Source organism: Equus przewalskii, chromosome 11, assembly GCF_037783145.1.
Source record: "Equus przewalskii isolate Varuska chromosome 11, EquPr2, whole genome shotgun sequence".
Lineage (NCBI taxonomy): Eukaryota > Metazoa > Chordata > Mammalia > Perissodactyla > Equidae > Equus > Equus przewalskii.
The window spans coordinates 1616510-1632747 of NC_091841.1; the positions used below are offsets into that span (position 1 = coordinate 1616510).

The 16238-nt window shown below is 42.8% G+C and overlaps 1 protein-coding gene across 4 annotated transcripts in view; it reads right to left on the minus strand.

Annotated features, from left to right (window-relative positions):
* Window positions 1-16238, minus strand: part of APIP (APAF1 interacting protein) — a 32956-nt gene that overhangs the window by 601 nt on the left and 16117 nt on the right. For 3 of the 4 annotated variants that reach the window (XM_070564759.1, XM_008539869.2, XM_070564758.1), the window contains 5 exons: window positions 11022-11122; window positions 5972-6020; window positions 5211-5328; window positions 3386-3521; window positions 301-468 (listed from right to left, as the gene is read on the minus strand). In XM_070564759.1, the coding sequence (XP_070420860.1) occupies window positions 301-468; window positions 3386-3521; window positions 5211-5328; window positions 5972-6020; window positions 11022-11122 (572 nt within the window). The remainder of the gene's footprint in view (window positions 1-300; window positions 469-3385; window positions 3522-5210; window positions 5329-5971; window positions 6021-11021; window positions 11123-16238) is intronic. The other variant, XM_070564757.1, reaches the window with a different exon arrangement.

A 16238-nucleotide genomic window follows, 5' to 3' on the forward strand; every position in this document is an offset into this window, starting at 1 on the left:
GCAATGAATGCAGCAAATCATCACCTAAATTGGGTTGCTTTATTCTCCCTGCCAGCCTTAAACTCCAAGAACAAGATCTGTGTTTCTTTCTTCTTTGTATCAAAGTGCACAGGGCTTTGCTAAATAATACCTTATCCAATACACAGTTCTTAATAAATGAATACATAATACAAATCAAATGTCTAGAAATAATAATGATAAACTATTTAAATTTAAACCAATAACATATGAAAAATCATACTTTATTTTAAATCCTAAAACATGCCTTGTCCTCTTTCACGCTCGCTGCTTTATACTCACATGGTTTTAGCCTTCTCCCACGTTTCTCCCCAGACGTACACTCCGTGCCGTCTGACTAGAACCGCGCAGGAGTCTGGGTACTCATTCATGGCTCGAGCCATTCGCTCTTTGAGGTCTTTCTCCTCAGGAGTATTCTCAACAATGGGTACAACTAACATATCATCGTATCTGTAAGACAAAAAAAGCCATTTTTTTCCCCATTAAAACAAATAAAGGTGTTCACATGTAAAATTTAAATATTTGTCAAGTAACCAGTTAGACATGCTCTTTACATCTGGAAAGCCACTCCAAATTAGGAACAAGCTGTTGCATGTTATTCTGTGTATCCTGCATAAACATTGGTATCAAAAGACGCCTTGGGAATCTGGCAGGCACTGTTCTAATCCTCAGTAAAGTGGCAGAAATTTGAATGGGATACCAAAACCTCTCAAAGAAATTATCAAGACCATACAAGCATTTCCTTGAAGCAGAGATCATCATAGTATTTTTAACAGGAGATGGGAAATGACAGATCTTAGAAGCACAGGAAGAAGGATTAACAATTGAACTTCTTATTAAGTAGGACTTTTCCAAGGATATAAAATCATTTTATTTCTGCAGGACTCAAAGTGTCTCAGGGGCAGATAGACACAGGCATGGGTTGCGGCACTGGGATAGCAAGAACCTTCTGGAGACAACTGTTGAAGGCATGATAATATTTCCAGAACATTCTCACATCTGTGGCATTAGAATTTCTTTTACTTCTACCTTGTGATGAGTATGCCTTCTCCTTTTTATTCACGTAATAATATTTAAGCAAATTACTTAGTTACTGGTAAAATTTAAAGTCTATCCCTGAGGTCATTTATAACTAGTCAAAAGCCAGACATGTTTTCCTTGTCACATGAATTTCTCTTGCCTTGTTAATGTAACATCTGCTTTTTCACCACCTCTGTAAGGGCTAAATGAAAAAAAAAGTTCTAGCTAAAGTATTACCAGAAAGTGCCCCTTTAGGGCACGTATAGGCTAAGGGGCAATCATGTGTTAAGTAACTTGGCCAGCCATTATCATTAGCAGTATGGAGTTGCTCATTATCTCACTTACGTAAAACACAGGTAATTATAAAACATTCTTAATTATGGAAGGAAGGAATTGCTGGTTCAAAATCTTTCCTAATATTGGCCAGGAGAACCACAAACTTCTATTTTCCTCCACTACATACTTGGTAGTCGGACATATTTTCAAGGGCAAAATAAGACCAGAAAGCTGATTTAATCGAAGCCACCCGTTTCACAGACAGAGCACCAATCCTTATCAGTTAGAGGAGGAACAGAGTCGGGGTGTCAGGATGGTGCTGTGGCCTTCAAACAGTGTTCTTTTCTCTCCACCACAGTCATGTTGCTTGCAAAAGGGAAGAAATCATATTTAAATGTGGTAACCTCCACTGATAAGAATTAGCTATTTGAAAGGTTTTTTCCCCCTAAGATAGACTTAAAAAAAATACAGTAGAGGGGCTGGCCCCGTGGCCAAGTGGTTAAGTTCGCGGGCTCCGCTGCAGGCAGCCCAGTGTTTCGTTGGTTTGAATCGTGGGCGCGGACATGGCACGGCTCATCGAGCCACGCTGAGGCAGTGTCCCACATGCCACAGCTAGAAGGACCCACAGCTAAAAAAAAAAAAAATACAACTATGTACCGGGGGGCTTTAGGGAGAAAAAGGAAAAAGAAAATCTTTAAAAAAAAAAAAATACAGTAGAGAATATCAAAACCCTCCTTTCTTATTTCATCCAGCCTTCACTGCCCCTTCTTTCGAAAACTGGACTCTAGGATTCTCTCCCAATTCTGATGAAATATGACTGCTCCCTGAGCTGAAATAATGACCCTGTTACTGACTTCCCAGCCAGGCTCAACCAGAATTGCAAAGAACAGCTCAAAAAAACTTGCATTCTTTAAATTCTAAAACATTCAAAATAATATCCAAAATATGTATGTTATGATGCATAAGAAATAGCGTTTTTCCATTCATGTCCTTTTTTCCACAAAATCCCAAAGGCTGTCTACGTGCTCTGTCCCTCTACTCACCCTTTCTTCACAGGTCCTTCTCATCTATGTTACTTCTTCACCAAAGCAATCAAATGCTGATGACACTGATGGCACACGACATGCCACTCCTTCAGGGCCCAGATGTGGAAAAGGCAACAGGGGGCTCTGCTATCTTTAGTATGTGCTCGTTCAGAATTTAAATATTCAATGTATGTAAACAGGGGTCTCACAGTGCTGAAGAATGCTTTAGGCACACGATAAATATTAACCGAAACCAAATCAATTTCTCAGCACACTAGTTTAAACATGCACATTCTGTGCCATGCGGTAACAATAAGATGTTGAACACTTTGGAAAAATGACACCCTTTTCTCTAAACAAGGCAGGATCAGGCCCTTTAGGGAATTACACAGGGTGAGGGTTCAGGAGAAAGAAGGCCAACACATTCAGATGACACGTGGGGCCTGGACCTGAGCAGAGGACGTGTCTTCACGTTATTGGATTCTGGATTCACGGATAATTCCTACACTTCTGTGTGCTGGTGGACCGATTTGATTTTATCTAGGAGGCCTCTGTTCTATACTACCTATGCCATTTTCCATACTGAGAAATTATAAAAATACAGAGATCTACTTAATTAAAATAATTATAAAACTTTTCTAAATATAAAAATGTTTTAGAAATACTAAATTAAATCACAATGAAGTCTAAACTTTAGTCAGGGCTGAAACTCCCCGAGACAAAGAGAGAGTGAGGAGATTCTGCTCTCTGGGTTCTTCAGTAAAGGAACAGCATCTTCCCCTCTCTTTAGAAATCTCAGCCACGGTTTTTCATTTTACTCTGACAAACGTTTTGTTATTAGCGTTGCTGACAGTCTACCAAGGCCGAATGACGGTGGGGAGGAAGGGCAGGAGGCATCTGACTTGTGTCACTGAGAACAGATCTGCATGTATGTTAAGTGGGGTATCATTTAACAGAGACCCCGCAAGCATCTCATTAAATGCATAAAAAGATCAAAAGAAGGAAAAACGCTTTTCAAATTATTAAGTAAAAACGGAAAAAAATACCTGTAATATCCTCCCGAGGTACATTTCCTTATTCCTTTTATCATCTCTTGATGTGTAATTTTAAACTCCCGTCCTGGGAAGAGCAGGGTGGCCAAGACGGCAGCTTTCGAGTGGGTGTGAATCACCGCGCCTGCCCCTGGGGGGAGAGTGAAGGCACACGCTCATGAAAACCAAATTACACCTTTCAGAGAAACGATACACATATGTGTGCACACACAAATACATTTAATAGTGTTACGGCATGGAATAGTAAGTCGGCAGTGGGGAGGAGGGTGGGAGGGAGGAAGAGAGAAATAACGATAGAGGAGTTGGAAAGCAAAATAATTAAATTTTATCCAGCACGAGGACAATCCACAATACTTTACACATGCTCGAGAAATCTGTTAGATGGCCTGAAGTACAGCTCTAACAGTTACGGAGATCACAATCACAGTGCAACCACGACTAATGGGGATCCTGTGTGCCGGGCACTGGGCATCGCCCTTACACATGGTATCTCCCGGCATCGTCACAGCCAACACAGAGGTAAACTCTGTTCCCCAAGTTTCGGCCAGGAAATGGAGGCTCAGAGATGCTAAGCCATGTGTGCACGCTCACAGATAGGGTGGCAGAGCTCAGATTCGAACCCAGGTCGGCGAGACTCTTAATCACAGGTTAGGCTTCACAGCACAGGCCATGTCTTGGTAACTTGAGGGATGGAAAAAAGTTTTAGGTATAGACATAATAGACTTACCTAAAAAGGATTTACAGGCTATAAAATTCAGGAATGGCTGTTTTTGCCTTGGAAGTTCACTGAGCTTCCTGCTGTGAGAGGCTGGTCCCCAAGTGCCATCCTGGCAGCAGTAGCTGCAAAGGTCCAGGAACAGGGTGGTGCGACCCCTTCCTGGAGGGGACCTCACATGGGTCCCGGGACCTCGCTGTGATGCTCAGCCCGCACGCCAGCAGTAATCTCCTATTTCACCCTCCCACAGGCTCAACCCTCCCAGGCTGGTTTCCCACTGCCATCTCTGGGAATTACAGCAAGACTCCCACTCGATCACACAGTAACTGCTTCAAAAAGAGAGCACCACGCCCACTGAAGTGAAGAAAATGCCCTAATTCTCTCTCATCTGTAACTTGACTAAATGCTACTACAAGGTCTCAGAGGTGTACCTCTACCCTAGGAGTGGGAATCTGATTGGAAATACAACATTTAGTCAGTCAAGGTGACAATTTAGTGGAGCCACACTGACCTGGGTCCAATTCTGGCCCTTATCCTCACCGGCTGTTTAATTTGGGGAAATCTCCCCGAGCCTCGGTCCTCTCATATAGAAAATGGTAACAGGCCTTCCCCACGGGCTGACGGGAGGGCTGAATGAGTTAACACACTTAGAGTTCCTGCACATAAAGTAGGTAATCAAGAAATGTGAACCAGAATAATAATTACTATTATTTAGGGAAGCCTACTCTGCAAATGGCCGGCCCAGCGGGCTAGTGGTTAAGACTAGGCACTCTCACCGCCACGGCCCGGGTTCCCTTCCCGGTCAGGGACACACACTGTCACACTGTGGTGGCTGCGTGTGGCTGTGATGCTGAGAGCTCTGCCACCAGGATTTCAAATTCCAGCAGGGTCCCCCATGGCGGACAGGTTTCAGTGGAGCTTCCAGACTAGACAGACTAGGAAGAAGGACCTGGCCACCCACTTCCGAAAAAATCGGCCGTGAGAACCCTGTGAACAGCGCGGAGCCCTGTCTGACAGCGCCGGCAGCCTCAGCTCGGCGGCCCACGGGGTGCTGGCAACAACAAACTGCCAATATTCTGTATGTCACACACATTTTCTGCCTACCTCTCATGGTGTAAGCATTCATGAAAAGAGGAGTACACTGGCTTTTCTTTAGATTCTTAGATGCTGGAGGTCCACTTAGATCCTGTTCATTTATGTCACAAACGAACATGTCTTCAGGCTATTTGCAGAGGGAGAAAAAGAAAAACGAAGGCTTATACAATATCAGTTAGAAATGTCCCCTTTCGTGTGTGCAGAACATGTATTATACGTATATTATCCACACACAGAGGGCTAAGATAGATGTATATATTTAACTCATATTTTAAATATTCACATATAGTTTCTCTCTCAAAATTTTTTAGCCATTTTGAGAAATAAAAAATGTTTTCTACTAATAAAAATATTCTCAAGAGTGTTAAAAACCTTACTTTAGAATTTGAAGACTACAGTGATATGTAAAATTTAACACGTATGTAATCATGTTGCTGTCATTTATCAGTGTAGCTTCTCAACTCTGCCCTTGTAGTTTCACAACTATACTTCAGAGAGACGATACAAAGAAACCTTCATTCTAAGACGAGTGTTATAATTTTTTTCCCCACAGTTCATAACATAAGAGGAATTTTCTGATCCCCTGAGAAACTGAACTGGTACTCAGAAATGTTAATCTCAGCACGGTATGTTATTCTTAAAGTTAAATTATCACAATATAACCACTCTTCAAAACTAACATTTCTTTAAAAATTAATTTCATTTCACCCAACAGTAACTGAGTAGAGAAGAAAAGACATCTGAGTTTCAGGAGGACCCCTTTACCATACCTGAATCCGCTCCTTCTGCACTCCTGATGGAGCAATGTAGATTTCATTGCTGGTAACACAAAATGTAGAAATTGGTATTTATTTAACTCTAATGTTCTGCTTTTGCACAAAGTGTATCTTTGTAGTACAATCGTTATGCTCTTTACAAATCAAGTCCCACAGACAGCTGCTTGATTAAGGGTGCAGGCTGCACAGAAAGAGTACAAGTTACCAGAGTGCCTTTGTACTGCCCGCAACACAGTAAAACACGGATAGCTGCTTTTGTCTTCCATGTCCTCATACATACATTTCTTTATTTCATCTTATAGTGGAAAATCAAGGGTGAACAGGCTTTCATCTGGTTAGGGAAAATAAAATTCTGAAAATGCAAGTCTTTCCCATCTTGAAGCATGAATAAGCAGGGTTTATCCTACTATACGTGAGAAGATAGGCTCACCAGGAGTACACTTCTGTCTTGCAAGGAATCAGGTTAATTTTATTGTTTGAAATGCTCTTATGATAAAACATGACGTTCAGAGACCTCTGCTGGACAGTTTACTAAATTACACGTTAATACTGGGCTACCTTCTGGGTGGGACAGGATACTTCCTATTTGAAAAGCACATCTGTCTTGTGAAAATATTTGGTAATAAAGCTAGCACAATTGCAAAAGCTACAAATGTAACAGAATGGCTCTGTCTGGAGATCTCTGTTGCAGGATGTTGTGCTAAGAGATGCTACAACCCTACCATCACCACAAGGTGCCCTCAAATTTGATTTGGAAATTAAGTCCAAAATCGTCCCTAAATTCTCTTCGCTCTCAACAAGGTCCTCTGACTCATTTATCAGTTTCAGTTGCTGCCAGACGGCATTAAAGAGCTGCCACATATGTGCAAAGGAGGGAAACGCCAGCCCCTGCACACCCAGCCTCTGCCACTGAGGCATGGACACAGGGACATCAAATAATATTAACTGTTTCGCGTGAAAATGAGGATGACGGCCCAGACCGAATCGAGCTGTCAAAGCTGAGGGGACTAACCAAACTATAGACTTGCAACTGACAAAAACGTGGAGTCCACTGGTAAATTAGGGTCTAGGACACAGAAGCCTGACCATGGAGTGAGAACCAGAACACAGTGAGCTACCGGCAGGCATCTGTTTCCACGAAGTAGCCAGTGCTGTAGAGCTCTGTGCTAAGAACCAGAGCGGTCCTCTGCACTCAGCGGGAACGGGCAGGGCCTTTCACACCACCACGTATCCAGACCTTCTGTCCTCGGGAACACAGAAGAAACTCTAGAATCCCGTGCGTTACACAGGCTAATCACCACACTGGTAAGTGGGCTCGTAGGTCTTCTTGTGTGGGGAGAAATTTACGCAGCCCTGGAAACAGACCCAAATAAAGTACGAAGCAATCTGATGGTAAGTAAAATAAAATAAAACCCATTTACAAAGTAGGAAAATCCAGGGTATTTATTCTGTTTATTAAGGTGATTTGGTATGATGGGTCTGGGTTTTTTTTTGGTGAGGAAGATTGGCCCTGAAGTTAGCTCAGGGCCAATCTTCCTTTACTTTGTATTTGGGACGCTGCCACAGCACAGCTTGATGAGTGGTGTCTAGGTCTGTGCCCGGGATCTGAACCTGTGAACCCTGGGCTGTTGAAGCAGAGTGCACGAACTTAACCACTGCACCACTGGACTAGCCCGCTACGTCTGCTTTTTATTACTGCCCTTGCAAAATGGAAGTCAGTTTAGACTTTTGTCAACTTTGGGTAATTAAAAGATTAGCTAAATAGGTTTTAGAAAAGACGTATTTACATCCACAAAGAAGGAGATACCTGGATAAACGTACAAAGATGACAGAGCTCTTGTTTTAGGACGGAAACATGCCAGAGACTAAAAGAGAAGTGTTCACTTGGTGCCGTAAGCCACAGACAGACAGCATTTTGAATTTCAAGGTATTATTTGGAATTTACTTCTCTCTGCTCTTTCACTATGTGCTAAGTGGGAGGACAAAACCCAAGAGCTCACAACACATCCATGGTCAGTTGCTTCTGTTTTTTTCTTTTTTCTTTTATTTTTTTTGAGGAAGATTAGCCCTGAGCTTACTGCTGCCAATCCTCCTCTTTTTGCTGAGGAAGACTGGCCCTGAGCTAACATCCGTGCCCATCTTCCTCTACTTTATATGTGGGACGCCTACCACAGCATGGCGTGCCAAGTAGTGCCGTGTCTGCACGCAGGACCCTAACTGGCGAACCCCAGGCCGCCGAAGTGGAACGTGCGCACTGAACCGCTGTGCCACCGGGCCGGTCCCTCAGTTGCTTCTGTTTTTACTTACCATGGAGTCATTAAAAAAAATCATTTAAGTCTTACTATGCTTCAACCGTCTTGTCTACAATATGGGTTTACTAATTTTAATTCTACGAGAGTGCAAGAGGATTACTGTGTCTGATACATACCAATATTACGCTGTGAAAGCAGGAAATGCTAAATCTGAATGGTAAGGACCCAAGCTAAACACAATGGCTGCTGAGTATCCTGGAATTGCCTTGTTTACTATTATTTTCTTGGTCCTCCATTTCCTCCTTCCATTTAACTCTTCAAAATGTCTTAAGCTGTCTTTTATACACATCTTTTGGTACCACACATCAAAAGCATAAGCTGGAATGGTATCAGCAAATCATGGAATCAGCAAATAATTTCATACTCCCAAAGATCTTATTGTCAGTATTATTCTGGAAACATAATCTATTGGGTTTGCACTACATTCCAAATTTATTTGCTCTAAGTATCAAAGAAAACCAAACTTTCGCTAACAACATGAGAATAATATTGCTGATAAAGTTACTGACGTGGGCTTATGACTCATTTAAATATTAGGGAAAAATTAATCATTTTACTATAAAAAACCTATTTTACTCCGTAATGTAAAAATTTAACAGATTCCAAACATAGTGCCATAAAATTGTGGCTGTTTCCACCTGCGACCTCAAGGAGGTGCTCCTCACCCACTAAGAATCTAAGGAAAAAGCATTTTACACAGATGATGCAACTTTCCTATAAACTGAGGGTAGTGCTAGGAAAGCCACTTAATTTTAAAAGGTGCCAGTGAGTATTTTCTGGCGACCACATGCAATTTCAGTGCACAGATTAGTAAAATTCTGCTAGAAAGAATACAGTCCTTTCATCATTAAAAAAACTCCTCTTGAGATTTTCAATGGCCCTTTATCTGAATTCTGCTATTTTTAACTTTGCTGTTTTTTTAAAGAGCCAGTGAAAAATGGTTACTTTAACTCAGTCTGGTAGAAAACTCTATTTCATACCTACACAAACTATTTAACTACATGCAAATAAAAAGTAGTTACCTAAAGGCAACATTTAGAATATGATTTATTATAAATAGAGCTGAAAAACCAAATTACTGGAATTCAACTCCTAAATGAATAAATGAAACAACAAATGTTATCAAAAGGACTTTGCTGTCAACAGATCAACTTGAAAGTTTTGCCAAAATAATCTGAAAGCCTGCAAAATGCTGAACGGACACGTGAGTGCTGGGTTGACGGTGAGAGGTGGTGCGCATGGACGTGCGGTGTCCCGTGGCAGCAGAGCGCGTCCCTACCTCCCTGAGGTCAGCTGTGACTAAGGCCCCTCCTGTCACCTCCCACAGCACAATTAATATTCACGAGCTACTTGGTGATTTGGAACACGAAATTGCAACTGCGTCATCTACTGGTGTGCCGTGAAATCCTTTTGTTCAAAGTGCTCTGCTTGTATTCTGCTTTTCACTCCTTTCTGCACAACGCAGCCTCCTTGAGGGCGGCACTACATACATTCAATAGTAAATATGGAAGTGATCCAGTTTGTTAAAGAAAGATAGAAACCAAGTCACTCAGTTTACCACTCAGCCTCCAGACAATAATATTCCTAAAACATTTCAGGAGGAAAAGCAATAATCCTCCTCCAGAAACAGTTGCGAGAACGAGATTCCACCTGTCTTTACTGTAAGTTCTTTCTCTCTTCATCCTCTTGGAGGAAAGACACTGTATCCATGTGATGAACAACTAAATACTATTCATTCCTGTTTCTACTTAAGTCCAGCACCTCGTACCTCGCCTTGGCCTCTGAGGAACACAGCCCAGCAGGTGCCATGTCCGTTAAGAAGGATACATGCGCTTAGAAAGGCCTATTGCCTTTGACTCAAGAAAATGTAGTTTTTAGGATTTTTAATGGTTTCATTTGTATTTAAGTGACTTTAAAATATGTATCTAAACCTTTGAAACGAACCCTGTCTACCGAGATGGGATCCTTTATAATTCCAGACGTATGAACATATGAACAGACAGCAGTCCCCTCTTATCCATGGGCAACAGGTTCCGAGACCCCCGTGGACGCCTGAAACCGTGGATAGTACTGAACCCTACGTATACTACACATACACACCTATGAGAAGGCTTAATTTCCAAATTAGGCACAATAAGACATTAACAATAATAAGTAATAATAAAGTTGGCTTTGGGACCATTAGTAAGTAAGAAAAGGGATACCTGAACACAAGCCCTGCAATGCTGGGACAGTCGATATGCTCACCGAGACAGCTACTGAGTGACTAACAGGCAGGCAGCCAACACAGTGTGGACACCCCGCACACAGGGATGCGCCCTGGGAGGGACGGTGTGCCATTTCACTGCACTGCTCAGAACGGTATGCGATTCACAACTTATGAATTGTTTATTTCCATTTTTAACAGGGGAACTGAAACCCAGACAGTGAAACCCCAGGTGAGGTGGGACTAAAGGCAGCACGTTTCTTAACTCCGGTACTCCAAAGACGGAGGACCAAACTATCCTGATTAGAAATCGTGGTTCTTAAATCCTGAGATATTTATGATAACTGCAACTTCTGCACACTTTCCACTCAGTTATGCAAACGACCATTTCTCCATTTAGACACTAAACGCCCTCAGTGCCACCCAGGACTGCTCCTCACTTGTTCTCCGGACACAGCCCACGTTACGCTCTCGGCGGTCGACTTAAGTGGCGCATTCTCAGGAATGAAACCAGCCAGAGACTCACCCCCGCTTCAAGCTCACCCCTCCTCCAGTGCCGGTCACCCAGCCCAAGTGGTAAAACTGTCTGCAAAGCTCCGGGATCAGGTACCTTGGATGTTCCGTGTCCTGAGAAAGAAGACAATGATGTTTACCAAGTGATGATTCTAGCTGACCTCTCTATTAAGAAGCCAATTTAAGGAAGTTTAAGAAAACCTGCCATAGAGAGGGTACAGTGAGGGAGAAAACTATTCCGAAACATACTTTATGGTTTTAACATTTAGGAAGTGGATCTACTATGTTATCTGGCAGCCTGGGATTATTGAGTGCAGGGCCATACAATCCGACACTATGGAAGAGGCTTCAGGAACAAGGTGGGGAGATGCCCAGCAGCCGTTACAACGTCTCTACCGAAAGGTGGAAGCAAAACAGGCTCTGGTGCTGGAATGCACACGCTCCGGGTTGTCCAGAACATCTCTCTATGTAAAACACCTCAATCAATTAAGGCACAACATGCATATGAGATAGTCTCACGGTTGTTTGTTCATATTCTGTGTTGGTTCAATTTTATTTTTATTCTAAAATGTCCCATCTTTTTTCCATAGTGATTGGATTATTTTCTCTTATTACAAAAGCAATTAATACTCATTATGGTATATAAAGTCAAAAAAATAACATAAAAAAGCAGACACACAGAAACAACCACAACTAAGACTTACTGGGCCATTTCTATGAAGATATGTGTATACAGGAACAGACGTATATATGTTGGGATAAACATCGAGCCTTATTTTTATATAAGTCTAAACATTACTTCTTTAGGGAAAAAACCACCCAAGTTTCTCCCTCTTTTTTAAAGTTAAAATTAATGAAAACAAAAACAATAAAGAAGAAATACAATGCATTCCATTTTTGGCAATATGATATACAACCCTTACCTTGAAAACAAAGAATGCTGAATAAATTATTTAAAAAACTATTTCAAAATAAATTGCTGAGCTGGCAAGAAAGCCAGGTGTCACGGGGCCATAACAGAAATGAGAGCGAGACTACCAGGTGGGAGGTGAGCGCCAAGCCCCAATTTCCCTGAAGTCTGTGCAAGCCTCTGGCCATCTCCAGCTTCAAGTCTGACAGCAATACAAGGCACCAGGCACCGAGACAAAACCCAGGGCGTGCTCAAAAGGGGGCATCTAACAGAAACCCCACAGAAGCCTGGGAACCCAGGGCTGCACCCTCAAGATGCAGGCAGACGAGAAACAGACCCACTGTGCAGAAAAGCAGGCAAAGAAACTGAGCCATATGATTCATCCTGCCACTGGGTAAGGAGGAAAAACGTCTTTGGGTCCAAAGAGGGGTTATTATTGAACAGGCTGAATTTTCAGCTACTCATGCACCACGTAATGACATTTCAGTCAACAATGGACTGCATATATGACAGTGGCTCCCTAAGATTAGTCCCATAGAGCCTAGGTGTGTCGTAGGCCACACCATCTGGGTTTGTGTAAGTGCACTCTACAATGTCCACACAACAACGAAACTGCCTAATGACGCGTTTCTCAGAACGCGTCCCTGTTGTTAAGTGTGGGTGACTGTACTTAACTCGATACCTGAACTTACGATGCTTCTCCAAGTTCACTGCTAATATTTTACATGTACATTTGATTTTAGGTAAGTATTATGAATGATAATTTGATGGAGTGGCCTTCAAAAAAAAATTAAGAACCAGGGAACGTTAAAATATTTTAAAGTTCTGGTTCAACGGAGGCTGAGGAGTTAACAGACACGACGTCAAAGCCACGTTACCCCATTCTCTGCTTACGTGACTGCTGGTCTCATTCCACTCGTCCGTAAGATGGGAACAGCGTGAGAATCAAAGTGAGATGAGACGGATATACAGCACACAGCAAGGTGTGACACAGTCAATGTTAGTTTCCTTCCCATTTTAATGAGTTAAAAATTCTTGAATTAATAATAAAGCTACGCTGATTTTTCTTATATCTGTCCTTACAAAAGGTAGCCAAAATTATTCATGGCTTGTATAATCTGCTATTTCCTCTTTTATGGATATAAACAATATTGTAATTGTATACAAAAGTAGAGCTAATGAGAAGATTTCTGCAGCTTTCCAATCCTCCACACCACCAATCTGCACAGCAAGTCCAAACATTATAGGAAACGGCCTGTCATTATGGGCCTCCCCTCCCCTGTCTCTTCCAGTCCTGAGGCACCAGAGGACCAGCCAGCTTCAGGCTGCAGGAAGAGCAACAACCAGGCAGTGGTTGTTAACAAAGTTTCATTCAGTTGTTCAAACCCACAAAATTATTATTTCAAGGTAAATAATCACTTGGCAGCGGGAACCAACAGAGATATGGTTGGTAAAAACACAGTCATTTAAATTGTCCAGAATGATGAGACCATACATTTTAACAAAACTTGACCAGAAGGGAAGGCCATTATTTAGTTCTCCCTTGAACGTCGATCCTTTAACTCGTGTCTTATTGCTACATCTGGTTTTCAATTAGAATAAGAAGTTTTTGGAAAGATGCATCTAGAGATGGGTTACAACCAACTGCTCACAGTACAAGTTCTATTCTGTGTGAGGGAGAAACATTTAACTATTTTGTATATATTAAAAACATTAAAGTCTAAAAAGTTTTTGAACCAATACCCTATTTTTCCAAATCTTCAACCTAGTCATTGTAGGGACGTGAGCTGTGACTGTCCCTGAGGCACCTGCTCACAGCCAGCGGGGGCTCTAACCCCTGCCCCGCCTTCTCGTTCCATGGAAGCACCACAGAGGCGTGCACTGCTCCAAGAGAGGCCTTCCCGGGGACTCTCGTACAAACAAAGTAAACACAGGTCAAAGATATTACTTAACCCATCAATGAACGAGGGAACCACAAAGATGTTACAACTGGTTCCAAAGAGGATTCAAAACACATGCGCACACACACAAGAACCAGGAATCCTGGATTTACAAATAAAAGCCAAACAGGACCACACCCACCTGGCAGCAGTAAGCTGAGTCGCCATAACATGACTGGCATTTCTGTGAACAATAACCATCTGCATTACTGTCAGCAGCCCACAACTTACGGAGCTGTAAAGTAGCTAAAGACGGCCCCAAGACACCTAGTAATCTTTTTTGCCCATTTCAGGCTTTCACAACTTTTCCTGACACTGGCCTCAGGGAGGGACTGGATGCAGGAAAGCCAAGCTGTCAGCGTTTCCGTCTTCGGTCTATTTCTTCCTGCACATCTGTTTCACTCTCCTCTCTGTGTATACTGGTTGTCTTCGCTTCGCCTCTACTCAAAGCCTTAATTCTCCCTTCCACCCTCACCATGCTTACAAACTGTTCTTCACATCAGTTAAGCACTGACCAGACCTGGAGCCTAGCTTCCGCTTTGACCCCCACTAGCTGAGTGCCCCAAGGCAGGTCAGTGACTCTTCCTGGGTATCAGTCTCCTTATGTTAACAATCTGGATCAGTGATTCCCACACTTGCGAATTTCATGACCAGTAGTTTTGTTGTTGCTGTTTTTTTAAATTTTAGGGACTGACATAAGGTTGCCAAGTTATGACATTAATTATATTTAACCATCTACTATCACCTTCTTCAAAAACGAAAGTGCATTTTTAACATAAAAAGAGTAGGAAAGATGAAGAAAAGGTAAAAGGTAGTCTTCAGGATAAAAGGTAGTCCTTTAATTGAATGCAATTAATTTTGTGAAATTAACGTTTTCATTGTCCTTGTTTTTCTTATTTTGCACCGGTTGAGGGAGAACTCTTCCAGGGACTCAGATGGGGAGGATTAAGGCTGTCTTATCCCATTTGGTCTCCTTGCCCACAATCCTCCTACCACACCGGCTTAGCCTCACTCTATCAGTACTAAAACAATATACTACTTGGATCACTGAACTCCATTCCTCAAATCATTTAATGTGCAAATGCCACCTCCTTGGTCCGTTAATGAAGTCCTTCTGCTTTCCTGCCCCACCTTCTCAAATACTTTCTTTCACTTTTTTACATAAACCTCGGTTCTCTTCAGCCTAGCTGTGACACTCAACCTCCAGGATGGATCTTAATGACCTCCGCCTCCTGGTAGTCAGGTCCTGGTGTATCGTCCCTTCTCCCATGGTCCCTGGCTGGTCTGTGCAACCACAGACTACGGCAGAAGTGACAGTATGTCCCTTCTGAGATTAGGCTATGGAAGACTGTAGTTTCTCTCTTGGTTGCTCTCTTTTGGATCACGTGCTCTGGGGGAAGCCAGCTGCATGTAAGGGTACTCAGACAGCCTGTGCAGAAGACCATGCAGCAAAGAACCGAGACCTACGGCCAATAATCCTGAGGAACAGAGGACGTGCCAACCACCACGAGTGCTCTGGGAAACAGATCCTCCAGCCACAGTAAGGCCTTGACTACCACCCTATGAGAGACCCCGTACCAGAACACCAAGCTAAACTCTCCTGGATTCCTAATCCACAGAAACTGTGTGTGACAATAAACGTTGGGTTTTAAGCCTACATTTTGGGGTACTTGTTACGCAGCAATAACTAACTAAGACATATCTTCTTGCCAGCCAAGAACACGTCTTTTTTTCTTTGCACTGTTATTGCTCATGCTGGATCTCCAGTCGTCCCAACTCTAGCTGTCCACTCCTGCTTGTCGGCTCTACACCAGGCTGCCTACCTACTTCCCCTCTGACTCCTCCTCTCATCCTCTCGGCAGGAAGCGATCAGTCCTCCCTGGAACTCTGTGCAGAGCACGTGCTTTATGTATTTTCCCTTGGGTGCTTATTGCAGAGCCCTCTCAGCCATTCGTTCAGCAAACTTACACTGAAGGCCCTGAAGAAATAAACACGAGTAAGATCAAGTCCTTACCTTTGAGGAGCTCACAATCTAGTGAAGAAGCTAATTAACAGGAAACAACAAAGCAATATATAGTGCAAGAAGGTCTAGGGCATCACGGGAGCAGAAGCTACTGGTGGGCGGGAGCAGGAGTTGGGAAAAGCTTCCCAGAGGAGATGGCGGAGCAAAGTCTTAATGAAGGACGGGGGGAGTGTGCGTAGGTGAAGAGGAGAAAGGACCTTTCAGACACAGAGAACTCTCAGTAGTCGGAACTGTTGTAAGTTAGGTTCTGTGGGATGGAGGGGGAAGGGAGGGAGGGTATAAAGGTCTTCCATGCCATGCATAGGAGTTTAGACTTTATGTTACAGATGGTTGAAAACCACGAGCAGTTTTCTTATT